This window comes from Elgaria multicarinata, chromosome 8 (genome assembly GCF_023053635.1).
Source record: "Elgaria multicarinata webbii isolate HBS135686 ecotype San Diego chromosome 8, rElgMul1.1.pri, whole genome shotgun sequence".
NCBI classification, from domain to species: Eukaryota; Metazoa; Chordata; class Lepidosauria; order Squamata; family Anguidae; genus Elgaria; species Elgaria multicarinata.
Genome location: NC_086178.1, coordinates 22,098,329 through 22,125,269, shown reverse-complemented (window position 1 = coordinate 22,125,269; position 26,941 = coordinate 22,098,329). Strand labels below are relative to the sequence as shown.

Genomic DNA, 26,941 nt, shown 5'->3' with positions numbered 1-26,941 from the left:
TCTTCCCAAGCCAATAGCCAGGACTCCACATGCACAACTCTTTAAACAAAGGCTAAATCCACTTTAGTCTACTTTTACAAGCTATTCTGGAAGGCAAGCAGGGGGTGAATTCATTCCCCCACACACACAATATTCTGTGTCAGACAGGATCATGAGTCTGATGCCTGGACTTCTCCACGAGTTCTGTTGGATTTGAGTTTACTGAGACTATGTCTATCTTATTGAGGGAGGAGCTAAAATGTTTTTTCTTTTTATTATACAAATGGTTATTGCTTTATTGGGGGGTGCATTAATTTAATGCAAAAAAAGTATTAAGCTTGCACATTGCTTCACATGCCTTTGTAAAAGCTAAAAGACCGAGAAGTATTACTATTACTATTATTATTGTTGTTGTTGTTTGAATTTTGCTTCTTATTTAAGGAATCTCATTCTCCAATCAACCCAGCATTCCATCCTATTGATGCTCTGTGTTGATGGTTATTGTGAGGCAGACTTTGTGTCCTGGGTTTTAAGGGCAAGGGATAAACAGGGCCAATTTTCACACTTGTCTGGTTCAGATGTGCTTGACTGTGGAAATCTTTTGATGTTCCCTAACAGGAAGTGCCTACATAAACATGGGTAGACAAAAACCTGTGTACATATGTTAAAAAAAACCTTTTTAATTAAAACAATATAATTTACTTGTAATTTAAATTTTAGAATAAAAAATGTAACTAATTTCAGTCCCATTGATTTCAGTGGCTCTACTCAAAGTATGACTAAGTATGGATCTAACCCAGTGTAGGGGAAGTGTGTGCTATTGAGCTTTCATGTCTTAAAATATTCCAATAATATTTTACAATTTAAAATAAGAATAATCTCAAAGTAAAGCTTTGAGTTTTTACAAATATAACATTTAAACAATACTAAGTGCACTGTATTGAGTTTTCCTCCTAATCAAATATTTCAGTTCAACTAACTTGGTTATTAAAACAAACACCTTTCAGATATTTCTATAGTGACTTAAAATTAACACGGCATTTTTTAGTTTTGTAAGAAAAATAAACATATAAATCAGTTCTCTGGTGGTTTAGGGAAGTGAAATATGTTCCAGAAGTGAAATATGTTGTTGACAAAGCCAGGCTCAGAGACCAGTGCCTGGGACGACGGAGTATAGGGAGGCAAGACAGGGAAGGGTTTGGCTACCCTCACCATGCACCACGTCCTACAGTCACCATGCCTAGAACTTCCTACAGTCTCCTGGAGCCTCAGGTTTTGTGGCATGTTCCATACAACTTGGAAATGTATATCCACACAGAGGATATACACACAACTCTGATACATCTGCAAATCAGAAGTATAGAAAATGAACAGCCTTTAAAAAGGTGATATCTCTATCCTACCTGGTGCTATGAGCTGATGAATACTTGAGGTACGCGTAACAGCTGGGCTCCGAGGCTCTGCAGTTGGGCTGTCTCCTTTTCTTTTGCTTTCTGGAGGATCTGACTGACTGCCTTTGGTATTAGTTATAGGCTTATTCGGGCACACTGCTAGTGTCTGGGCTTGATTACTGCTTTTTGGAGAGCCGTTCTGTGAACTAGACAATACACCCAGCTTCTGGCTGCGCAATGTCAAATTCTGGACCTGAAGAAAGCAATAAAAATAGGAAAATTCAACATAAAGTTTATTAACTGATTTAATGAAAAGCTTTTCAATTGATGGTACTAAGATCAGAAAAGTACATGTGCTCTATAGTTAAGCCCAATACGTAAGTTCCCATGAAGAAACAGTTCAGAACGCAGCGTTGTAATATCTACAACTAATGGAAGTAGCAGGACAGCCAGTTTGATGTAGTGGTTAGAGTGTTGGACTTGGACTGGGAAGAGCTAATTTCTAGTCCCCACTCAGCCATGAAGCTCACTGGGTGACATTGGGCCGGTCAGTTACACTCAGCTTAACCAGCCTTACAGGGCTGTTGTGAGAATAAAATGGAGAGGAGGAAGATTGTGAATCTACCTTGGGATCCTTGAAGGAAAAGGCAGGATGCATAGGATTGTGCTTTAAATTGACAATTTTGGTAAAAGTCAGGGAAGGAAGAAAGTAGGAGAATAAGTTCACAGAAAAGTGGTGTGTGATTCTATTTTACAGGAACAATCAGTTCCAAAATATTGCATTTCCATATGTATTATTAGTAATGATATGACAGTATAAGAAGATGTAAGGTCTATGTAGAAGAACACTGATATTTAACTTATACAAAATTGTATATAGTGTTATTTATATGTACTGAATCGAATTTAATTTTCAAATGATCTCACACACATGCACACTCTCTCTCTCTCATAATGTCTAAAACAATAGTTAAAATATCATCATCATCATCATCATCATGAGATTATAAAACAAAAATATATGCAAACTGCCTCGGGTTCCTTGCAAGAGGAAAAAAGGCAGGATACAAATGTAACAATAAATGTAATAAAATAACTATTTCCTGGCCAAATTCAATGTACTAGTTTTAACTTATGCAGTCCTACAGGTAAGATCAAACTTGTTGTCCCTAGTATAGGAGGAAGAGTTTCAAGCTATCCATTGGAATCAGATTCTGAACCAGAAGAAACAAGACTAGAAATATACTATCCAACACAGGAAGCAGGGGAAGAGAATCTCACAGGCTCTTCAGGAGGCAGGGATGAATCTTCACCCAACTTTAACATAAAGCCTGCTCACAACTCAGAGTCCGTGGGAACTCAGCTTTCCTCAGAGGGGGAATGGACTTCAGAGTTGACCAGATCCCAGAATCTGCCACGAAGTCAAGCGGGCGTAGCTGAAAGTAGGGGAGAAGCAATCAGCTTGGCTAGCTTCTCTCCAAAGACTTCTTCAGAAGATTCCTCCCTGAAGTAAAAATGGCTCAGGGAAAAACTTTCTCTTTTGTTGAAAGGACGGTTTCCCAGTTTAGTCAACCAAGTTTTAGCCTTGAGGAAAGCTTGTGGTGTTGACACAACCTTTAGAATCATAGAATAGCAGAGTTGGAAGGGGCCTAAAAGGCCATCGAGTCCAACCCCCTGCTCAGTGCAGGAATCCGCCCTAAAGCACACCTGACAGATGTTTATTTGCTGAATAAAGTTTTATGAATTACTTAGCAGACCTCTTTATTGCCTCGCATCGCAGCAAGAGGGCTTAAAATCATGACTCCTACATGGCCCAGGACCCCAATCCCTCAAGGATCACCTTCCTTGTATGAGCCTCCCCAGTCCCTGTTGAATACTTTTGTATTGCATTGTTTGTAGATTGTGTTTTTACAGTGTTTATTTGTATTTGTATCATTGTGCTGATTTTGGTTCTTTTTTTCTATTATATTAATTATGGATTTCTGCACTTGTGGAAATTGTTTTGAAAGTGCTTTTTGCAGCAGGAAGTAATTCATAAATTCAAACTATAATAACAATAAACATTAATACAGTATCAATGGTGTGCAAGGTGCTGAACATAACAGAGAAGTTCACTGTCCTGGACAGAGAAAAATATTACAATCTAAATTAGGCCAACAAGGCAGGCATTGAGAGTGAGTAGTGGATTTCAAACCTTTCTAAGCTTTATCCCAAGGATACTACTTCACTCAATCTTCTGTGACATCAAAGCAAGGCTTGTGCAGTTCTGGTAGGGTAGTGACTCTGGTATACAGAAAGTATACCCCATCTAACATAAACGATTGAAATATATAGCAAAAATATGATATATAATATTTGTATTGAAGACTAGCTATTAAAATGATACATAATGTGGTGGTACAAAATTCACACATATTGTTCCATTTGATGTTAAAGAAATTCTGAAAAGATGGATTCTCTTGATTAGTAAAATGCAGACTCTAGATGCACTACACTAGACCACAGCTGGAACAAATTCAAGGCTGCTCAAATCATAATGACTCCCGAGATTCCAGACATTTCTGCAGCTGCTAGATATCCTTTAGCTACCTTGAAATTAATGTTGTAGGATCCTACAGTTGTAATGAAAACGGAAGGCTGGTTATATTCATTTTCAACATTTCTGTTGATCAATCAAACAATAAAGATATCGACTCCATTAAGGCATTGAACAGTTTCGCAGAAAGATTTTAATAGCCATCCCAAGACACTACAGTGAACCTCATGGAAACTACTCCAGACAAGGCAAGAAAGAAGCAAAATGCTGGCATCCCAGCTGATAATTAAAGAAAAGCAGAGACTGGGAAGGAAGACAGGACAATATGAGTCTAATTACTGTCTCTAATTAAAATGAATTCAAAACAAACACTGACAACACCACATTGTCCCAGTTAATTATTATTTTTGCAAAGTTCATAATACTTGATGTTACAATTATGATAAATGGATTTTCAAAATAGCCAAATCAATTATAGACAGTCAGTCAATTTTTAAAGACAACAATATCAGTTATATTGCTAGTCTATGGATCCATGGTGTGATTCCATTTCGACTATGAAAAGTCTTCCTCAGGTGCTCCTGTAGACATAACTTCTAATAACAGTTTACAGAGACTGATAATGTACAGAAGTGCAGTGCTTAGGCATATACAAGGATTTATTAAAATATAAAAAATGCTATCAATGTACAGTTTTCCAATTAAAAAAGAAGCAAAAGAAATATGTCAGAAGAAACTTGGCACATTTACTTAAAGTTCTACAGGAATTCCAAGGTCAGATTTGCATGTTCTTGAATGGGTTAATTTTTGATCAAGATGTAGTTTTCAAGCATGATAGGTCTAGGCTTCTTTAAAGCTTTGCTTCAGGGCAGTTTTGCATGTATACTTTTGGACTATTTTCTGCATGTTGCCCTTCATCACAGAGGGATGTTCATGCTGATATGTTACTGATGTGATTCTACATAATGTACCAGTGAAGAGCAAGTCCCTGAGGCACTTTTCACTGGCACTGTAAATGAAAAAGTAAAATAAGGAGTGGTATCCAACTTCGCATGTACACGTTTTTGTGTGGGGCTTGCATCCCATGTTACTATGCTACTTAGAGTAGATCCATTGAAATGATCTAACATTGGATACAACCCTTGGGGGCCACCATACATGAACAAAAGAAGTATAAAAGTGAATGTGTAAAGCCATCCAAGTCAAACTTCAACGTTGGTCTCCAATATCAAAACCTTGGTCTCCAATGCCTCAAGACTATGGGCCTGTTCATACATAATGCTAAACCACCATGGATTAATTTCCATGTGGGGCTTAGCGGAACACACCAGCTGCCATTTTGAATACACAAGCAGCAGCACGTTCATAGCTTGTCATGTCATGGGAACCCGGCATCATGTGTATAAAGTGTACACTAGTGTGCAAAGACCTAAACAATTTGGAGCCAGAATGCCTGAGAGAGTGCCTTCTCTCTTACTAACCTGCCCAGTCATCTAAGGGCATGGTCCTGGCAGTTCCACATGGACCTTTGGCCCAACTGGAGTCCACCTGGAGAAGAGCCTTCAGTGTGGTGGCTCCTTTTCTTTGTAACTCTGTGCCCCTGGAGGTCAGATAGGTACACCAATACTTGTTGCTTTCGGCACCTCCTAAAAACAGTCCTATTCCAAGAAACATCCCTTTATTGACCAGCCATGGTTTTATTGGTATTTTATTGGTATTCTGTTTTTAAAAGAACAATTTTAATATGGTATTTTCATCTTTTTGTTTTACCTTTATGTTCACTGCTCTGGAATCTGCCTTAGATATGGAGCCGTATAAAAATCTTATAAATAAAATAAATAAATAGCCCATAGCTTATTTTAGGGTTAATTGGGGATTGTCTACCCTCTCAAGCAGGCCACAACGCTGAGTTTGCAAGACATGGCAAACAGGGGCACTAGCAGACACCCGAATGACACAACATCCCCGCGGCTAAATTAAGCCATGGCAGGCTGTTGTGTCATGTGAACTGGGTCAATACTGAACTATACAAATAGCCATCTTTTCTAGCACCACCAAGCAGAAACTGCAGAACTAATAACCCAGGTCTTAAGAGATCACTTCCTTATCCTGAATCCCATTGCGTTTTCTAAAATAAACCAACAGCACAAATCATGATGGTTGCAACACACAGAGAGGTACTCAGTAGTTGCTCCCCAACTGTGGAACTTTCTTCCCTGTAGATACTAGTTAGTAAGAATCTTTCCAAAATTCATAGAATCACAGAATCATAGAATAGCAGAGTTGGAAGGGGCCTACAAGGCCATCGAGTCCAACCCCCTGCTCAATGCAGGAATCCACCCTAAAGTATCCCTGACAGATGGTTGTCCAGCTGCCTCTTGAATGCCTCTAGTGTGGGAGAGCCCACAACCTCCCTAGGTAGCTGATTCCATTGTCACACTGCTCTAACAGTCAGGAAGTTTTTCCTGATGTCCAGCCAGAATCTGGCTTCCTTTAACTTGAGTCCGTTATTCCGTGTCCTGCACTCTGGGAGGATCGAGAAGAGATCCTGGCCCTCCTCTGTGTGACAACCTTTTAAGTATTTGAAGAGTGCTGTCATGTCTCCCCTCAATCTTCTCTTCTCCAGGCTAAACATGCCCAGTTCTTTCAGTCTCTCTTCATAGGGCTTTGTTTCTAGACCTCTGATCATCCTGGTTGCCCTCTTCTGAACACGCTTCAGCTTGTCTGCGTCCTTCTTGAATTGTGGAGCCCAGAACTGGACGCAATACTCTAGATGAGGCCTAACCAGGGCCGAATAGAGAGGAACCAGTACCTCACGTGATTTGGAAGCTATACTTCTATTAATGCAGCCCAAAATAGCATTGGCCTTTCTTGCAGCCATATCGCACTGTTGGCTCATATTCAGCTTGTGATCTACAACAATTCCAAGATCTTTCTCGTTTGTAGTATTGCTGAGCCAAGTGTCCCCCATCTTGTAACTGTGCATTTGGTTTCTATTCCCTAAATGTAGAACTTGGCATTTATCCCTATTAAATTTCATTCTGTTGTTTTCAGCCCAGCACTCCAGCCTATCAAGATCACTTTGAAGTTTGTTTCTGTCTTCCAGGGTATTAGCTATCCCACCCAATTTTGTCTCATCTGCAAATTTGATCAGCGTTCCCTGCACCTCCTCGTCCAAATCATTAATAAAAATGTTGAAGAGCACTGGGCCCAGGACTGAGCCCTGCGGCACCCCACTCGTTGCCTCTCCCCAGTTTGAGAAGGTTCCATTGATAAATACTCTTTGAGTCCGATTCTGTAGCCAACTGTGGATCCACCTAATAGTTGTTCCATCTAGCCCACTTTTAGCTAGTTTGTTAATCAGAATGTCATGTGGTACTTTGTCAAAAGCTTTGCTGAAGTCAAGATATATGACGTCCACAGCATTCCCACAGTCCACAAGGGAGGTTATCCTATCAAAAAATGAGATCAAATTAGTCTGACAGGATTTGTTCCTGACAAATCCATGTTGGCTTCTAGTAATCACTGCATTGATTTCAAGGTGTTTACAGATTGACTTCTTTATAATCTGCTCCAGAATTTTGTAAGATCTTTCTTTCTTTTCTTTTTTTTTTGTTGCTGCTACATGTGTGGGTGATTAAGCTATTATAATAAGGCTGTGATAAATCATGTATGTTCTTGGATGTTTTAATTCACTGTTTTACATAATGTTCTATGCTTCCTTTAAAAAACTGTTAGCTGCATGATTTTTTGTTGTGCGGTAAGAAAAGAAAATGTCAACAAAACATATACATGAAAAGAGGTGAGAGATATGGGGTAGTATCCAACAGGGCACTGTGTCCTAGGCAATTCCATTCAGTAGGAAGGGCCTCATTGGATATTGCCCCTAGTTGGTGGCTTTTTCTTTTATTAATTCTCATTGTTTGTACCTTTACGCAAAAAATATTAGGTTTCTGACGTGAACCTGGTCCAAGCTGGCTGGAGAATGTTAGGAATTGTAGGACTTTTTTCTGTGTAAACATGCATAGCTTGTGCCCTAAGGTATGTAACAGCTTTAGAAAACAATGGGACGATAAAAAGGGAGTTAGATATAAAAGTGCAAGTAAATATGACACAAAGGGAATAGGAAGAATGAAGGAAGCAGTAGAAACCAGAATCAGGAGAAAGCATGAAAAAAATTAACAATGAGAAGGAATTACTGACAGGAGGATTTCTTCTTTGTGAAGTCACTACAAGACAAAGGGATTATTTTGAAGCCCCCAATTCTCATAAACACTCAAATTTGTGGTATGGTGAGCTTAGTGCAAATACAATAAAATAAATTAATCTGTAAAAAATTAAAGCATAAGTTCGATCAGTGGTGTTGCTTGCTTCCTTGACTGTGTTCTGAAAAGGGGAATTATTTAGGAAGCAAAACAATACATACACCCATATTTTTCAATCTGAATCCTCAAAAAGACCACTCTAATCCTTTGAGTATACTTTTTGTGCAAGTTAAGATATGAAAAATGCAAAGTAATCTTATGTTAAGCATAGCTAAGGCATCACTGGTTGGTGGATGATATTCATGCTTTATGATGTCATTGTTGTCATAGAAACCATGTGTGCACACAAATGAAAATGCCACCAGCCAGTACAAGAGCATGGAAAGCTGAGAGAGGAGGCAACATCTTGAGTGGGGCAGGGTCAGCAAAAACAGAAAGAAGAACGCTCCTCGACCCAGGCTACAATTCTGCTTGAGGACACATATGGCTAAGGAGATTAACTGGCTACAGAGTCAGGCAGGCCTTTGCAAAGTAGACCTATACAGCCCCAACGGACAGAGCGATCAAGATCGTAAAGTAATCTGTTTTGTTGATGTCTCCAGCCTAAACACAAAGGACAACGATAAACGCAGGAGACCCGTTCCACCTAACCCTTCCGTTGACTTACGTAATCTTGATGAAAAGGAAGTCATTGTAATAAAGGACAACGAACAAGATAATCAAACCAATACTGAGGGAGCAGTCTGCCTTTTCAAGCAAGGTTCCTCTGAAGAAGTCAACGTTGTGAGCTGGCTCAGCAACGACCTTCATAAATACGCAGTTGGATTCCAGCATGCACTAACCCCCTCAGGCCCTCGTAAATCAGCACACGAATCGCCTGCACTTGACAGGATGTCCCAAAGCAGTGACACATCTTTCAGGGGCTCTGGTAGCCAGAGAGGAGATGATCTTTCCTATTATGTCAACAAGCTCTGTTCCTTAGTGGTTCAAATGGCACATAAAGAAATGAAGGATAAATTTGAAAACAGTGGTAGGTGCATTCGGCAGTCAATTAATCCCCGTGGATCTAACAGCAAGATTGGTGATGACTATGGCAAGCTATCTCCCAAGTCATCTCACGATGACCCAAGAAAAGCTTCACTCTTTTATGGAGAGATGTCCAATCAGGCTAATCAGAATGGCTACAGGCAGGGATCCGACAGACAAATGTTAGAAAGGAAACAGTCAGGACAGGATGATGGTTCTGTAAGCAAAGGACTGATGGTGTATGCAAACCAGGTCGCTTCAGATATGATGTTCTCATTCATGAAGACAATGAAAGTCCAGAAGGGAAAGCATCCTCCACCAGCTTGCGTGGTATTAAAGAAGGTACTCCTGAAACATACCAGAGATGTCATCTCTGACTTAATTGACTCCACCATGAAAAATCTGCACAATGTCACAGGAGTGCTCATGACAGACTCCGACTTTGTTAACACAGTGAAGAAGAACCTTTTCAATGCAGGAACCCAGAAGTCAACTGAGATTCTGGAAGCAATGGTGAAACGCTTATTTAAAGCACTGGCTGGTGATGACAGAAAATCTCAAAGCCTAGCATTCACAGCATTGAAAACAGGTGCTCACTCCGACTCCAGATCTCAAGGGCTGCAGTTTGCATCCCTTAAAAGTGAAATGCATGGCCAAGGAGGATGCAGAGGAAATGGACAAATGAGACCCCTTCCATCTGGAAGCAAAGGCTCAGACAAGCACTGTTCAATGGATGTGTATGCTAAGGACCTTATTGTAACAGCATTAATGTTAATTCAGCAACACCTCTTAGAAAAAAACAAGGACCAAGGAGTCCGTGAGACAAACACAACGTCATTTGGCTACGTCCATGATAGAGCTGGTGGTTCCAAATATGGTTCAAGACCAGGTGCAAGGCAAGATGCTCACCTTGAATCACAAAAAGGTGATATCTCAAGTATTCTCTTGTCAATCATCCAGAAAGTGCTACGAGAAGCTGGTTTTGCAGATGACAGTTGCAGTGACAGGGGCTACAAGCAGCCCCCCATTGCTGAGAGCAGACCACAGAGGGCCTTATCAAAATCAAACGGGGGCCCTGATATGTATGACAACATGGAACAGATAAACAAACAATTTATTGACCAGTTGGTGGAATCTGTGATGAAGTTGTGCCTGTTGATGGCTAATGGCAGTGACTCTGATGGAAGATATAATGGGAAACCATTAGGGCACGGAGGCTCTGAGGTGATTGTGAACAATCAGAATTGCAACAACAGTGCACAGAACAAAGAGCTGCAAGCCGTACTCCAATGGTTAGTTGCTTCCCAATTCAATGTGCCAAACCTGACATTCATGAATGAGCAAGATGGGGAATTGTCCAAGCTTCCTCAGCTGGCTGATAAAGCAGCTAAGAAGGGCTACAGTGTTGGAGACATTGTTCAAGAGGTAATGAGGTACTACGAGAAACAACAGATGGATGCCATGTCAGGACACATGCCTCGGTCTGGACTGGTCGATTGGCTGCTTGTTAACCTGTAAGAACCAACTCTTCCCTCTCATGTTACTCTCAGGTGCCCAGCCTAGGCGCCCAAACCATTCCTTACTGGCGCAACAGACACCATCACAGCAGCCCCATTGCAACCAACAATGCACTGAATCGAACTGGGGTAGCTGGGCAAGCTCATCAATAAAAAAGAATTAAAAAAAAGTGAGAGGGGAAGACAGGTTGTTTTATTGATTACTTCACAGTTTTACAAATAATCAGGTCCCAATTATTATACATGTTCCAAGGAGTCCAGAATACTGCAGTAAAATAAAATAAAATGGCAGGGCATGGTTACAGCCATTCAGATTTCTACCACTTTTGTAGGCCAGTAATGACAACTAGTGATAAAAGCAGAGAAAGATGGGGAATAGAAGAGTGGGGTGATTCCACCAAGAAAGTTTTCAAAGCAGCCCCTATTTCCAGCCACAGTAGCTGAGAATATCAGCTGTGGCCACAGTCCAGCTACAATAAATCATATTGTATTTAAATTTTTAAATTTTATATCTACTCTGCATTGTGGATGTATTAAAAGTTTCACATTCCACCCTCATTTACCTATAGATAGAAAGCATTCTGTCCCCACAATGAAAGTCTTTTGGATCCAGGGAAAAAATTAGGACAAAGTGTTTACACTTCTCTCCCTAGTCAAGTTAATTTTAAAAGATTAATTTTTTAAAGATTTTTCAAGGAATAAAACAACTGCCACCTTCTGTGGTACTGCCTATAAATTTCTCAGAGCAGTAGGATAATGTAATTAACAAACTGTTAAGCAAGCTGTTAATGCTGACACTTAAGGGAGTTCCAATCCACTTCTAACACAGATCCATCCAGGCTAGCTGTAATCAGAGACAGAAATGTTAAATTTGATACTGCTGAGCTGGAATCATATATTCTGGTAGATCTTGTTCACCCACTAATGATCTCACAAATTACTGTATCTAAAATCAGAGGGTTTTTTAAAGAAATGCATACAACTCGATGACAAGGGGTAAGAGAAGGCGGAATGAACTGGAGGTCCTCTTGAGTATCATGGGATATAACTTGCTTCTATGTGTCATATCTGGGTAAATCCAGATTTCAGTTGCACTGGTACATCTTAGTTTTTCTTGCCCTCTCTGGTATATTAAATTTGGTTTCATGAATGTCTATTTTATGTGTGACTATACAAGAGATAGAGCCTAACTGCAGGCAATACACAAAGACTGGATGAGTATTTGCCATTTTGGGTGTGGTTAATACAGCCAAGGCCATAGTCTGAACAAGGTAACGTTGGTGTTCCTTCTATCTAGCCAATCAAGGCTTTTGCATTCAGGTTTGTAGCAATAAAACTTAATCATTTCTACACAATTAACAAAGATGTACCAGTTGCAAGGTTTGTAATAATAAAAAGAATTGGTTCTTTTCTGTAACATAAGCTTCATCCAATCTGGCAGGTGGATCTCTGTAAGAATGTGTCACAACATGCTGCAAAAAATCAAAAGTTTCTGGCATTTGACTATGGAAAGGAGACTTGGAAAAAGGAGGAAGATGGAGGCATTTTGGAGATTTTCACAATTTAAGAAAAAGCATCTTAATGAGGGACTGCATTTAATAACTTTAAAAGAAAATGCAGAATTTACAGTTCTAAATACGTGTTTATGCTTTATCCTTTAAGAGAGGGATGCGAAACCTCTTTCGGCCCAATGGCTGAATTCTAGTTTTGGAGGTCTCAGGCCACATTTCAGTGGTGGGTGGAGCAGAAGGTAAAAGGGGCAGGGCTAAAAAAAACAAAAAATGCCAGCACATTTTAGCTTAAAGCTCATACTGCTGATAATTAAAACTTTAGGAAAGGCATTTCAATCTTCTAGAATGGGTTAAAACTGCACAAAAGCTCAGAAACCACCAAAGAACTTGTGGTCAGGGGAAAGGGGTTGGCACAAGGAAAAGGGCTAAGGTCTTCTGGGGAAGGCTTGAGCAGGATTAGGACCCCCAGAGGGCCAGATTGGGACCATGAGCCTGAGGTTCTGCACCCCTGCTTCAGGACAAGCAGTGAGTATAACTTACAAGTATTTCTCCCTTCCATTTCATCCTGCCATGCACCAGGAATATGGCTTTTTCCAGTTCAAAAGTCTCTGTATAAGAGACAGCACAACAATCCAGGGACTTTTCAAACACTAGGTTTTGGGGGATGAGCAAGCATGCTAGTACATGCCCAATGGCTCCTGCTAAAGCAGGAGTAGCTAAACAACCCAGGAAGGCTCCATCATTGGACTGTTACCATGATGTGCAAACCAGGAATTCTGGCTTAGCAGGGGAAAGACAAGCCATAGTTCTGTTGCCTTTACCCCAACAAACCAGAATTCCTGGTTCAAACATCACACTAAACAATGCAGGGATAGAGAGTTACAGTGAGAGCAATTGGGCGGCATGCACCAGCATGTTTACTCATTTCCAAGAACCCAGGATTTTAAAAAACCTCTGGTTTGTTGTGACATCTGAACCAAGCCATAGCTAGTATCAGTGGTCGATGTATTGGGCAACTGTCAAAGCTCAGACCCATTAAGGAACCCATAGATAACAGCACCTCAGATTGGCTCTCAGTTTGCACACTGCTTTTCACCTTACCAGCTCCACACCAAGTGGTGGGTGGTGCATTGTACACCTTTTCTTCATGTAGTTTGACCTCTCTGCCCCTCAGTGCATCTCTTACTGTTGTCTCTGCTGAAGTAGTCCAAGGGCTTACAAAAACCTGAGCCTAACTCTGCTATAAGAGAGTAAGGAGAAAGTTCTTTTACACAAACCATTAATGTGCAGAGCAATTTCATGCTGCTTCAAATCTGATGGACGTAAACAACATGAAGTGAAGACCAAGAATATTAAGTGGTCAGGAATTGAAGACATGTGTGACACCATAATGCAAGTCAGAATATCAACAGCGTGCAAACATGTTAGTACTGGAGGAATCCTGTCATCAATTTCAACATTGGTTACTGTAAGTTTTGTCAGTTTCCTCTCTTGTTGCTTTAGGCTCATGTTTAAAAAAATCATTTCAAAATATACATTCATTTTTTTTTAAAAAAAATCTCTTTCTCTCTCTCACACACACAAATACACACAGTCCACATACCTGTCTCTATTCATTGAAAGCTTGCTAAAATAAAAAGGTTTCATGGTGCTTTTGGAAAATGTGCCATCTTGGACTCCGGCTGATTTCCTTAAAGCAAACCTCAATGTACACATAAAGAGTTTCAATACAGTTACTATGACTTGAGTTCAAAGTTTGTCTTTTTTTTCTTTCCACAATTAAAACACCCATGCATTTTATCAGGACTTTACAAATATGACTCAATAGGGAAGTAAGCACTTATTAGGAACACAATGTCTGATTGGTTAATTAATTTATGGATTAATGTTTTCCTGGATTATGAGACTTAATATATTCTGATAATTGCAGACTCACAACTCCATCTTCTGGGTTAATAGGTCAGTCTCTTCTCAGGCCTCTAGCTATAGTGTGTTTCTAGACATTGGTTCGAGTTTGACTTGATGAATATTCACAACTATGCCATAATCACAGTTGTATGAACATTACTTCTTTAGGGTGCAATTCTATGTCCCCTAGACAACATAGGGGACATAGGATTTTTCAGTTTCTGGAATCCGAGGTTGGCACCAGGGCTCTGACCCTGGAGCCCACAAACTGCTCTCCCCACTCTTCCCCCACCTCGTTGTACCTCGGAAATGGAGTGCAGGGACTGTGGAAAGGGGCTAGTCACAGGGGAGGGGAGGAGACCGTGATAGGATTGTGCCCTTAATGTGCCTTGTGCATACTAATTAATTATTATTTCTAGGATGTTTAGTTTTGTTGTGTGTTATTAACCAAATTTAGCATTGAAAAGAATTGGTGCTAACTCCTATTTTATGAAATTGGAGAAGGGTGGCTTAGAGTAGTAACACACCTCATATGGTTTTGTTTTATAATCTCATGATTTGTATTATTATTATTATTATTATTATTATTATTATTTTAACTAAACATTATGAAAGAGAGAGTGCACATGTGTGATATTATTTGAAAATTAAAAACATTTTGATTCAATACATATAAAGAACACTATATAAAATTTTCAATGAATGTTAAATAAATATAAATATTCTTCTACACAGAACTTACATCTTATACTGCCAGATCATTACTAACAATACATATGGAAACGCAATATTTTGGAACTGATTGTTCCTGTAAAATAGAACCACACACCACTTTTCTATGAACTTATTCTCCTGCTTTCTTCCCTTCCTGAGTTTTACCAAAGTTGTCAATTTAAGGCACAATCCTACGCATCCTGCCTTTTTCTTCAAGTATCCCAAGGTCTTCCTCCTCTCCATTTTCTTCTCACAACAACCCTGTGACGTTGGTTAGTCTGAAAGTAACTGACTGGCCCAATGTCACTCAGTGAGCTTCACAGCAGAGTGGGGACTAGAACCTAGCTCTTCCTGGTCCCAATCCAACACTGTAACCACTACACTGGCTTTCTTTAAAGACTAAGAGAAGAGTGCTGACATCTGGACAGGAGTAGTATTGACCAGTAGGGCTTTGCTAGGTACTTAAAAGATCCAAGGCAGAGGGCCAAGACACAAATTTGCATATGTGTGTATGTACACGCGCATACACATAAATTTAGCTTTACTAGACTTTAGTTACATTTCACCAATGATAAGAAAAATACTGTGAAATAAAGAGTGCCCTTGAGCATATGCAGGATGCTTTTCTCTCATTACTAAGCAATTACAGCCTTCCCCTCCCCACAGATTTAACTGTGATTGAATATATATCTCACACAGATTAAAACCTCAGCATTCCCTTTTTAGAGATTAAGCACTGACCACACCTGTTGCAAGAAAACTACATCAGATCATATAATTCTGTTCCCATCTACAGAACAATCCCTCCTCAATTTTTCCATTCTCCAGCAACTCTTCATAAAACAGGCTTTGTTTTTGGCTTTTGTAAGTCTCCGCCTGCCACCTCCTTGTTAAGTGCAAGCTCTCATGGTTTCCTGCTCCCTGTGACTTTATTTGCGCCAAGACTTCACCAAGATTCAGGCAAGGAGTTTGTTTTCAATGCAAGCATTAGGTTATGGATAAACTACCTCTGAGCATGTCAGTGAAGCTAGAGTCCATGAAAAGGAAAAAAAACAACAGAAATGTCAAAGCATGCATTGGATTGTGCTAAAAGAACAACCAAGTTAGAAGAGTAGAATGGGATGTGCAGTTATTAAGCCTGCAGTATCATGTTCACAGAAGATCAGGTTACAAAGCTCCACACATGAACCCAATGTACAATTTCCTGGGAGTAAGCCCCATTGAACTTAATTCTGAGTAGACATACATTGGATTGTATAACTAACCAGTATTTATTTCCCCACCTGCAAATTAGCTGATTTTATTAAAGCTTGTCATTCTTTTGCTGGGTAATGGCAACTGACAAACAAAATAAGCCCCAGATTCCTTCCTCTACAACCACAAGAACCCATTTTTCTGAAAGGATTGGATGAGGGGAAGGGGAGAGAGAGAAAAAAAATCCTCTTGTCTGTTTGTACAAAGTCAAATTGATTCAAGAACTTCTCTTATCCACTGCCCTCCTCTCTTGAGAATTTTCCAAGACTTGTACTGTTTGGAATAAAGGAAACATTATGATAGATGAGGGAAGAACAGGGCAGTGAAAGAGTGAGAATTCCCCCAAGCCAGATGGCTCCTTTCAGAGGAACTTCAGGGGAATATGAGAGGGCTGTACATACCCCAATTAACTTTATGTGGTGAGGTGGTTGAGGGCTTTTTCTTGCTTTTTAAAAACTGTAACACTTCCTTAAAGCCTCCTGCCTACTCTTAGTACCGTGAGGCACTCTGCCTGCTGCCTCTCCAGTACTTCTTGGACCAAGACATTACTTAACCTTAATCATCCTTTTGATATAATCTTATGCCTGCAGTTTTGTGGGGAAAGTTAATGGTGTGGGAAAAGGAGGAAAAAGAAGTTTGTGGAAGCTAATTAAAACATTTGCTGTGTTGAAGGCAATGGACTTCTGTGGAAGCCAAAAGTTCCAATTTGAGGCTGTAAAATCAGAAGCCCTGTGAAATACCAGTATTTCACAGGGGAACATTACCTGCCCTTCTTCCTCCCTCTTCAAACTCTCAGTTGGCTGGTGAGCAGGACACAAGTGAAAGAGCCTCCTCCCACCCATGTTCCCCAGCCACTGGTGCACATAGTCTTACTGCGGGCCTGTTCAGACGACATGCTAAGCCATGGTTAGTGAGCATGTTTAAACTGTGGTTATGTAGCCACCACTGTTAGGAATGGTTCACATGACACAGTAAGTCATGGTTCACATGACACACTAAGCATTAATGTTTAGCTCAAAATGCTTAACCACCATGGCTTAGCATGTCTTCTGAACAGGGTCACTCTCTGCTACTGGAGGTAGCACATAGCTGGCAAGACTAGTAGCCATTGATGCCATTCTCCTCCAGGAATTTATCTAACCTCCTTTGAAAGCCATCCAAATTGGTGGCCATCACATCTTGTGGTAGTGAATTCCAGAGTTTGAAGTACTTCCTTTTATCTGTCCTGAACTCCCACCAGCAGCTTCATGGGATTCTAATATTTTGACAAATGCTTATTATATGCTCTATCCATTTTAAGTGGTAAACTAATTATATATGATTTCACCCAATTTACCATACTGCTTGTAGTTATCACTTATTTAAGCACAAAATATTCTCATGACAAAACTCCAATTGGCAAGGGAAAGGAATTCTTGCTTCCTGACTGAGGTCATCATTAGTGTTATTGGTAAACTCTTTATGACAGAGGAGGTCATGAGTACTCATGGAGAAACTCATTTCATCTTGCATCTTAGACTTGCTTCGTTTTCTTAGGAAGGATGTTTGGCTCAAGCCTGCTCTGCTGCTTCAACAGAAGCTGGCAAATGTTCACAAGCAGAGGCAATGTTTGGGGAAAGGGTTGTGGCGCAGTGGTACATCAACATGCTTTGCACACACAAAGTCCCAAGTTCAATCCTGGCATCTCTGGCTAGTCCAGGGAAAGACCTCTGACTAAAATCCTGGAAAGCTTCTGCCAGAAATGGTGAACTGGAAAGGGAGAAGGGAGAAGGATGAGAAAGTGCTTTGGAAAGGATTCTTTGGTTATCACTGCCTGTATAATGCTGCTGGGAGAAAGAAGGAAGAGAGAGATTGAATTCCACATTTGTCCTCATCAACAGGGAAACATTTCTGTTGTACTGGCCCTAACATTCTGAACATCAGACTGTCACTAGTATCCGATGATGTGATGACACGCTACAAATAACATACAGGATACATTCCTATGCAATTATAGGAATTTATATATTCCAGTATTACTGGAATAATGTCTTGTAATAAGCAACAGAGATATAAGGTTGACTGTATGAAGTTTTGTTTTTAATTAGAAATGAACAGCGTGTTTCGTATATATGAAGACAGACAGTATTTAGAATTTATGAAAGATTTGAAACTTGGAAGGTGGGGAATATGGCAGTTGATTACACACACACAAATATACATAGCAAGTTCATACTCCAAGTGTAAATTCCTTATGTAGCCGAAATGGCACCATCCATGCACAAGAGGGAGGTATCAGCAAGCTTAGGAGAACCCAAGGTTTGCAGAAGTACAAAAAAGCATTTATAAAAACAGCACTAACAGTCCAATGAGGGCTCAACCTGCTTTTGGAAGATATACCTGGCAATCAGGTATTTCAGCACAGAATGAACAGTTATAATAATTGCTATGCCACATATTCAATGTTTTCTTTTGCCCTGATCTCATCATAGTAAAAAAGTTACATGTACCTGATCTTAGAAAATGCACCCTACATTTAAACAAATGATAGATGGTACCAACAACATTTTATCTTCTCTTGAGGGTACTACTCTTAGAATGGGGAAGCTTTGGGCTCATCTACATCTGCAGGCCTTTGGGGAGTGGGGAGGGATGATCATGGAGTTTTCCACTTTTGGGATCATCACTCAGGGGCCACACACCACCAAATTGTCCTGGAAGTAAAGAGGGACATTCAGGGACGCCATTTTTTTTTTTTTTTAAAGAGGAAACCACACACAACAAACTTGGTGCTGGAAGAAGCCAAGCATCATCCCAAACATGGCAAAAATGCTCTTCCCCCTCATCCCCAATGTCTACGGACTCCCCCTGTACAGCTCCATGCCCGTTTCCTGTGCCCTGCTACTCGTGGGGAAGAGGGAGGACCCCGGGAGGGTGAGCCACACAGCCCACAGAGCTCAGGATGGTCCAGAGAGGGCAGAAAAATGGGACAAAAGCAGTCCCAAATATCCCAGGACAACTGAGTGGTCATGCTCGGTTCACCCCAGGATCAGCTGTGTGTCATTTGGATGTGCAGGGACAACCTTGTGACCACCCAGGGATAAATCGCAGGTGTAGATTAGGCCTCTACTATTGTTCTGGATAAAGTTAGCCCATTAAGTTTCTGATCTGCAAACTATGGAAACATGCTCAAGGTTCACATCCTCTTCTCTACTATGGTTGACTGTAGCCACAGTTTAGCATTACATCTACACTGCAGCTGTGGCATGTTATAGTTATCCAGAATTGCTTCAAACCCACAATTTGCAAATCTGATTCCAATCACAGTTTTGAGGAAATTCTGATTTGCTCTCAGTATAGTTAGCCCTGGTGCAGACATAATGCTAAACTATGGTTAATGAACCACGGAAAGGAGGGAAGAGGAGGGAATGTGGGTTCCCATGGTATGTTTCTAATTTACAAACTATGACTTGTGGATTGGGAACATAGTAACTGAGTTGAGCAAGGGCCTTACAGCTTTGATATGTGATTGAACCTTGCATTACATATTCTCACAGTAGAGAAAGAAGTGAGGTATGAAGGAGTAAAACACCCTATACAGTAGTATTTTCAAACAGAATCAAATAACTAACACAAAATAATTCTACAGATTCAAGATATATAATTTTGCTCAAAACAGTACACTCATTTACAAATGTACAAGTGACAACAGTGTGTTCCAATGTCTCAAGAACTTTAGTCTTTTTCAGGCATTTCTGTTGTCTTATATGGTGACTATCAGTCATGCAACCTGTTCCCTAAACAGGACATTAAAAACAAGGAATTCAATTCTTGTGTTGCTTCTACATTCCTCAGATTCATTAGTTTGGATAGTGATGCAGTTGGAATATCAATAGACTTTGAAGTAAGCAAATTACATACCCTCAGGTGTTTTAATAGTTTCATCCTTCAGACACAGTTAGCATCCAAATTTATTGTGTGTCTGGTAAGGAGTATTTTCTGTGCTTACTGAATGAGGTAGACTAAGCAGTCAGGTTGAAATCCTTTACTGGAACCAATTTCTACTGGAGAAAACACATAACCTTTTATGTGTGCCACCACAGAGCATTTCTTTAGATAGGATCAGAAGCTAAAAGCAACAACACTTACACTGCAATCCTATATATGTATATTCAGAAGTCCCACTGAGTTCAATGGGATTTACTCCCAGGTAAGTGTGATTAGGATTTCATGAATGTTAACACCACTTCTTTTATACTATGCAATTCCCTTTAAAGCAGGTCATGGAAAAAGTCTTTGAATAGCTATTAGCCAAGGCACATAAGACTGCTTTCTTGTCATAACAAGAAGTAGCAATTTTTTTCAGTGTGCGTCTTCTTGCCTCAATATTATTGTTCTTTGCAGGTATGCAGTCCCCATTGCACAAAACAGGTCAGTGATTTCTTTGCGGTAAGTGTTCTGTTAGGACAGGCGTTGAGAACCTCTTTCAGCCTGAGGATGGAATTCAATTTCAGAAAAGCTCTTTGCAGCCGCATTCAAGTAGTGGGCAGTGCTAAAGGTGAAAGGGGCTGAGCCAAAATTCCAAAAATATCAACAGATTTTAGCTTAAATCTCTGTCAGTAATTAAGACTAAGAAAAACTTTTCAACCTTTCAGAATGGGGAAAACCCCCCTGCAAAATCTAGAAAACCACCAAATGATTTGCAGGCAGAGGAAAGGTAGGTGACCTGGAAAAGTTGTGTGACCATCTGGGGAATCCTGGAGGGCTAGATTAGGATCTCAGGATGGTTGGATTTGGCTCTTGTACCTCAGGTTGCCCACCTTTCACTAAGGTGCCTAACTGTGAGTGGATCTGATAGAAATTGCAGTCCTTCCCTATCAGCAAATCTGCTTACAGGTATGCTACCTGAAATGACACATGCACACAAAGAATAGCACAGTAATTCCTTGAGAGTAAGTGCCTGCCAAGTGTGAGTCTTTTAAGTTGAGTCACTGCCTTTGTGGCTATGTTTAAAAAGGCATTATTATTAAATAATGATAAACCACCCTGGAAGCTTTGTTGAAAGGTGGTATAAAAATCTTTAAATGAAATATAGAAAAAAAACCACCACCCTTAATTCTCCAATGTTTGCTTATTGAATGTCTCATTAACTTTCCCCTGCATGTGACAAATTTCTCATAGGCTATGTAAGGTAGATATGGAGAAAGGCTGTATATCAGTCTCTTGTTAAATAACTGAAGCCACAGTACTGGTGGGTGGTAGTGCTGCTTCTTTGTGATGTCATTGCTGCCATAGAAACCATGTGTGCACACAAGTGAAAATGACATCTGGCAGCAGAAGAGCATGGAAAGTTGAGAGAGGAGGCAACATCTTCAGTTTGGCAGGGTCACCAAAGCAGCTCAGCTGATAAAGAACACCCCCAACAGTCCTAGATACAGTTCCACTTCCAAACCTCAAAAGATGTCTCAGGAAGTTGACTGGTTACACAGTCAAGCAGGTGTGTGTAAGGTAGATCTCTACAATCCTGATGGAGGGAAAGACCAGGATCGCAAAGTTATTTGTTTTGTTGATGTCTCCAGCCTGAACATAAAAAACACAGATGATACAGGCAAAGATGCTGCTGGCCAGTCTAAACCCAATGAACCTGTCTCAGGACTTGATTTAGGAAAAATGCAGGACAAAGAGGTCATTGTAATAAAGGACAGTGAAACACCAGAGCAGTCTAAGACTGAAGGAGCAGTCTGTCTGTTCAAACAAGGTTCAACCGAAGAACTCAATGTTGTGACTTGGCTCTTCGATGACCTGCAAAAATATGCATGTGGATTCCAACATGCACTGACCCCTTCAGGTGCCTCTCATCAACAAAAGCCATCAGCAGCTGACAAGATGTCCCAGAACAACAACAACACAGCTTTCAAGTCTTCTGAAGATAAGAAAGGACCTGCAGATGAAGTAGCAGGCACTGTCCAAAAGCTCTGTTCTTTGGTTATGCAAATGGCAAGTAAAGAAATCTCTGAAAATCTGGAAGATGCCGCCAGTAAATGTATACGTCAGGCAATTTATGCTACCAAAGATGGGAAAGCTCTTAATCCTAGTTCTGTAAGTAAGGTTGCATCTAAGATGGTGAATGATGCTATGGAAAATGTCCAGGACCCCAGTTGTAAATCATCTCAAGACAAGATCACGGGCAAGAAAGAAGAGGGGAAAGGAGGCCCCAAGAAAACCTCTCTCTTTTATGGTGAGGTATGTTCCAACCAAAGTGAATCTATTCCAGACGAAGAAGGAAAGTCAGTGTCACATGCCCATTTGATACACCCAAGGAAACAGTCAGCTCGTAATGATGGTGATTCTTTTAACAAAGGGCTAATGGTTTATGCAAACAAAAATGCTAAGGATATGACCTTCTCATTTGTGAATGCCACAAAGATTCACAAGGGTAGGCAACCACTCCCAGCTTGTGTGGTTTTGAAAAGAGTGTTTCTCAAACACACGAGGGATGTCATATCAGACTTAATTGACTCTACCATGAAAAATCTACATAATGTCACTGGGGTCCTTATGACAGATTCAGACTTCGTTACCACCGTGAAGAAAAATCTCTTCAATGCAGGAACCCAGAAATCAACTGAGATTTTAGAAGCAATGGTACTAAGAATGTATAATGCGTTGATGACGGAAACTAAGGAGAAGGGGCATAGTCTTGTATACTCTTTATTGAAAACAGGATGTTCATTAGACCCTAACTCTCCAAATATGCACTTTGCATCTTTGAAAGGTGGATTTCATACGAGGGAAAAGTCAAAGCAAGAGGCAGGACAGTCTTCAGCCCAGAAAGTAGGTGAGACAATAATTAAGGATGGAATTAGCATGCTGCGATCAAAAGCAGGAGGCAAAGGTTCAGACAGGGGATGTCATGACAAGAGGCCAGAAAAGAGTAGCTCCACAACTGAGTTTCTAGCAAAAGACCTCATTTTGACAGCTTTAATGTTGATACAGCAACATCTGTTAACTCAGTACAAGGAACCAACTTCTGAGTCTAACTCATCTTCATTTGGGTATTTTGAAAAGGGAGGCAAACATGGTTCTAAATCTCATTCTTCCAAGGGTGATCCACAACAGCAAGAATACCAGAGGGGAGAAATACAAAGCGCCCTCCTATCGATCATCCAGAAGGTCCTACAAGAGGCTGGTTTCAATGTAGATGAGTGTGAAGTAAGCAGGAGTTTCAAACCAAACTCATATGATGAGAGGCCTACCAGAAAGCCTTCATCCAAACACTGTGGTTCAGATGTAGATTCTGAAAACATGGATCAAATAAACAAGAAATTCATTGATCAGCTGATGGAATCTGTGATGAAGCTGTGTATGTACATGACTAAAAGCCCTGATTTTGTTGTTGAAGATTACTCTGATGATCAAGCTACATACTTTACTGCAAGAAACAGAGGTGTATCAACTCCAGATTCGATGACATCCCAGAAACCTCCACGAGCTAGTAATATTGGAAAACCACTTGTGCCTGCTGGTTCTGAGGTGATAGTGAACAACCAGACTTCCAACACCAGCTCGCAAAACAGAGAGCTCCAGGCTATTCTCCAGTGGATGGCTGCCTCCCACTTCCAAGTGCCCAATCTCACATTTATGAATGAGAATGATGAGGAACTGAAGAAGCTTCCTCAATTGGCTGACAAAGCAGCCAAAAAGGGGGCAAGTGTGGGGGATATTTTGCAGGAGGTAATGAGGTATTTCGAAAAACAACAAGTTGATGCCGCTGTGGGAAACATGCCTCGTAGTGGACTTCTTGACTGGCTGCTTGCTAATATGTAGACAAGTGGCAACACCTCCCTCTCATTACTTCCACCCAGCAAAGTGCCATCTTAATTACCAGATGGAATAACAATACAGCTCATTTTCCATAGACAACAGTTCATCAAATTCCACAGGCTGTTACTCACTAGCTGGGCAAAAATCACCAATAAAAAAAAATACAAATGTCAACTGCTATTGATTTGTTTGTTAATTCATATATAGATATTGTGGATGAGATAGAAGACTGAACCATACTACAGGAGTTTTCAATTGGACTGTTACCAATGGAGTTTACAGTTCATCCTTGCAGTTTGATCTTCAAATCCACTTCTCACTAAGGAGGCATCAGACAATATCTATAATCAGTCCTGTCTTCAGGACTGATTATAGATCCCTTTTCTGTTTCTTCTTTCCCATCTCACCAGCTGCAGTAAATCATGGGGTTTTATCTAATGCTAGTCTAATAAGTCCTCCCTACAATTCAGTGAGGATTGGGTGATAAAGTCTCAGTTATGAAACCATTTATCCTCATACTTCCAGTTTCAACTTCCTATCAAGCAAAACCAATGCAATCTTTAAAAGCATTGTTCTTAGGAATGAAATTAGCTTTAAGATTTGCAAATATTTAATTTCTCCAACAGTGCTATCCATAATTTGAATTTGGTTTTGACTAGTAGAGCAAACGATAAATATTTGGTTCACAAAAGGTACAGTATATATATATTCTGAACTTACAAAGCTTTTCCCACACTCCACTATTTTTATAAATGTAGTTTTCTGCAAATTGGCAGTACCTCATAGACAATAAAAGCCATTTTTCATACGTTTATTAAATAGACATTGCAACTGATTTTGCCACAACCAAATTCATGCTTGTATAAACAACTAGAGTAGCCTTCACCAACGTTGTGCCCTCCAAATATTTTGGACTACAACCCCCATCAGTTCCAGACATTATTGCCAATGGCCAGTCATCAGGGATCATAGGTGCTGTAATCCAAAACAGCTGGAGTGCACCACGGTGGGGAAGACTGAACTAGATTTCAGCAAAACAGAATGAAAAATAGGCATTTTCAATTGAGCCATAGACTTCCTCTGTTGTCACCTTGTTATCACTTGATTAGATAAGACAAAAGGGGAAAATATAAGAACCATCAGGATGGCTCAATGTTACATACAGGCCTCACAACCACTTTAAATTTACACCTGTCTTTGGGATGATTCACCAAAGCTGCACATGGTGTAGGATTCCTAATGCAATCAGTATCTAGGATAATGTTTTCATATTAATATAATACACATTCTACATCTCATCTCTCTGCCCCACTCACAGTCACCTGACAGTACTCTGTAGGGCCATGCTGCCTTGTATGCAGTCTTGTAGACCACAGATTTCTATTTCATTGCCCCTTTAGTATAACACAGTCTTATCTGCTCAGAGGGAAATTAAAAATAATGTAGGAAGAATTTGAACCATATTACTTGTACCCGGATATTTAGAAATAAGTTCTATTGTTGCTTGTTGTTTATTCGTTCAGTCGTTTCCGACTCTTCGTGACTTCATGGACCAGCCCACGCCAGAGCTTTCTGTCAGCTGTCGCCACCCCCAGCTTCCCCAAGGCCAGTTCTATTAACTGCAGTTAAACTCAATTTCAAGTGTGTTTAGGATCATAGCCTTGACAGAAACAAGTTTTATCAATTGGGATGTGCAAAACTGCTGTCTTAAAATTTTACAGAACTGTATTGGGAGCAAACCTAAGGACATCTAGCTCAAATGATAGAGGGTTTCTGATCTTGGAGCCCTCTGTCTATCTAAAGCCCTATCAGGCTCTTGCCTGATAAGTGTAGGAAAAGCCATAGAGGCTATTCTTGCCTCTCCATCCTCTATCTGCATATTTTCCCATGAGGCAGGCCTCTCAACTGGGAGCAGGGGCTGAGAGTCCATCCATTGGATCCACAGCATCTCCCCTCCCCACTCACTGGCCTGCACCCAACAGACCATTTTTCTTTCTTTCCCAAAGTCGAAGTTCTGACCTGGGGAGAGGGAGCCTTTGCAGAGTTTTTGGTGGTGACTGGGAGGGGAGGGGGTGGAATCTACAATTAGATCTCCTCCTCCAAAGTTGGAGCTCTTTGTCACATGCTGTATAAGGGGGGCATAGGATTATTCTCTAAGTATTCTCTACAGTGAATGTCATATTTCTTTCAAAGGGGTTTTTTCCTGCAAGAAAATGCAATAGTTGTGTGATCTTAAACACCAGGTAATGTCATAATTACTACAACAATGCCATTTATTTAGCTCTTAGACTTAAAGTTATCCTATGTGGACATTTTTAGAAAATCTATATTTGTATCTTCTAGAAAGTTTATCAAAACACATCACTTGCAATGTACGTTTTCGTAAGACGTGTAAAAAAAGACATGAAATGGCTAATAAGGCAAGGAATGTATCTCTCAACAACGGTAATTTAAATTACTATTATGCTTCTTTCTAGGGTATTGTCCATAAAAAAGTGTCTTGTAATCTAAAATACATTACTGCTAGTGCTTCTAGAAAAGCCATGTTGTACTCTGCCAAGATTCTAACATTATATTATTATTATTTATTATTTATTTATATACCACCCAATAGCCGAAGCTCCCTGGGCAGTTCACAAAAACTAAAACAATTCAAAGTGTAAAACAAACAGTATAAAAACATGATATAAAATACACATTAAAATGAATTTAAACATACCATACATGATTAAAACATCCTGAAAACATTCTAAAATTTCACTGGATAGGCCTGCCAGAATAGATCAGTCTTTATTGCTTTTTTAAATTCTAAAAGACTGTCAAGTTGACGAATCTCCTCCGGCAGGCCATTCCACAGTCTGGGAGCAGCAGAAGAGAAGGTCCTCTGGGTACCAGTTGTTAATCTAGTTTTTGCTAGCTGAAGTGGATTCTTCCCGGAGGACCTGAGTGTGTGGGGCGGATTGTACGGGAGAAGGCGATCCCGCAGGTAGCCTGGACCCAAACTATGTAGGGCTTTAAAGGTAATAACCAACACTTT

The 26,941-nt window shown here is 40.2% G+C and overlaps 3 protein-coding genes across 4 annotated transcripts in view; 2 read left to right on the top strand and 1 right to left on the bottom strand.

Moving 5' to 3' along the window:
* Positions 1–26,941, bottom strand: part of PHC3 (polyhomeotic homolog 3) — a 56,593-nt gene that overhangs the window by 17,369 nt on the left and 12,283 nt on the right. For both annotated transcript variants that reach the window (XM_063131989.1, XM_063131990.1), the window contains exon 7: positions 1,383–1,623. In XM_063131989.1, coding sequence (XP_062988059.1) covers positions 1,383–1,623 — 241 coding nt within the window. The remainder of the gene's footprint in view (positions 1–1,382; positions 1,624–26,941) is intronic.
* LOC134402116 (A-kinase anchor protein 4-like) lies at positions 8,655–10,715 on the top strand. Its single transcript, XM_063131451.1, has one exon. It carries the CDS (start codon positions 8,655–8,657, stop codon positions 10,713–10,715), a length of 2,061 nt encoding a protein of 686 aa, XP_062987521.1.
* On the top strand, positions 21,541–23,907 carry LOC134402115 (A-kinase anchor protein 4-like). Its single transcript, XM_063131450.1, has one exon. It carries the CDS (start codon positions 21,541–21,543, stop codon positions 23,905–23,907), a length of 2,367 nt encoding a protein of 788 aa, XP_062987520.1.

Excerpts from the sequence above, each read along its gene's own strand:
- LOC134402116 (XM_063131451.1), top strand. The coding sequence starts at position 8,655 with ATGGCTAAGGAGATTAACTGGCTACAGAGTCAGGCAGGCCTTTGCAAA.
- LOC134402115 (XM_063131450.1), top strand. The coding sequence starts at position 21,541 with ATGTCTCAGGAAGTTGACTGGTTACACAGTCAAGCAGGTGTGTGTAAG.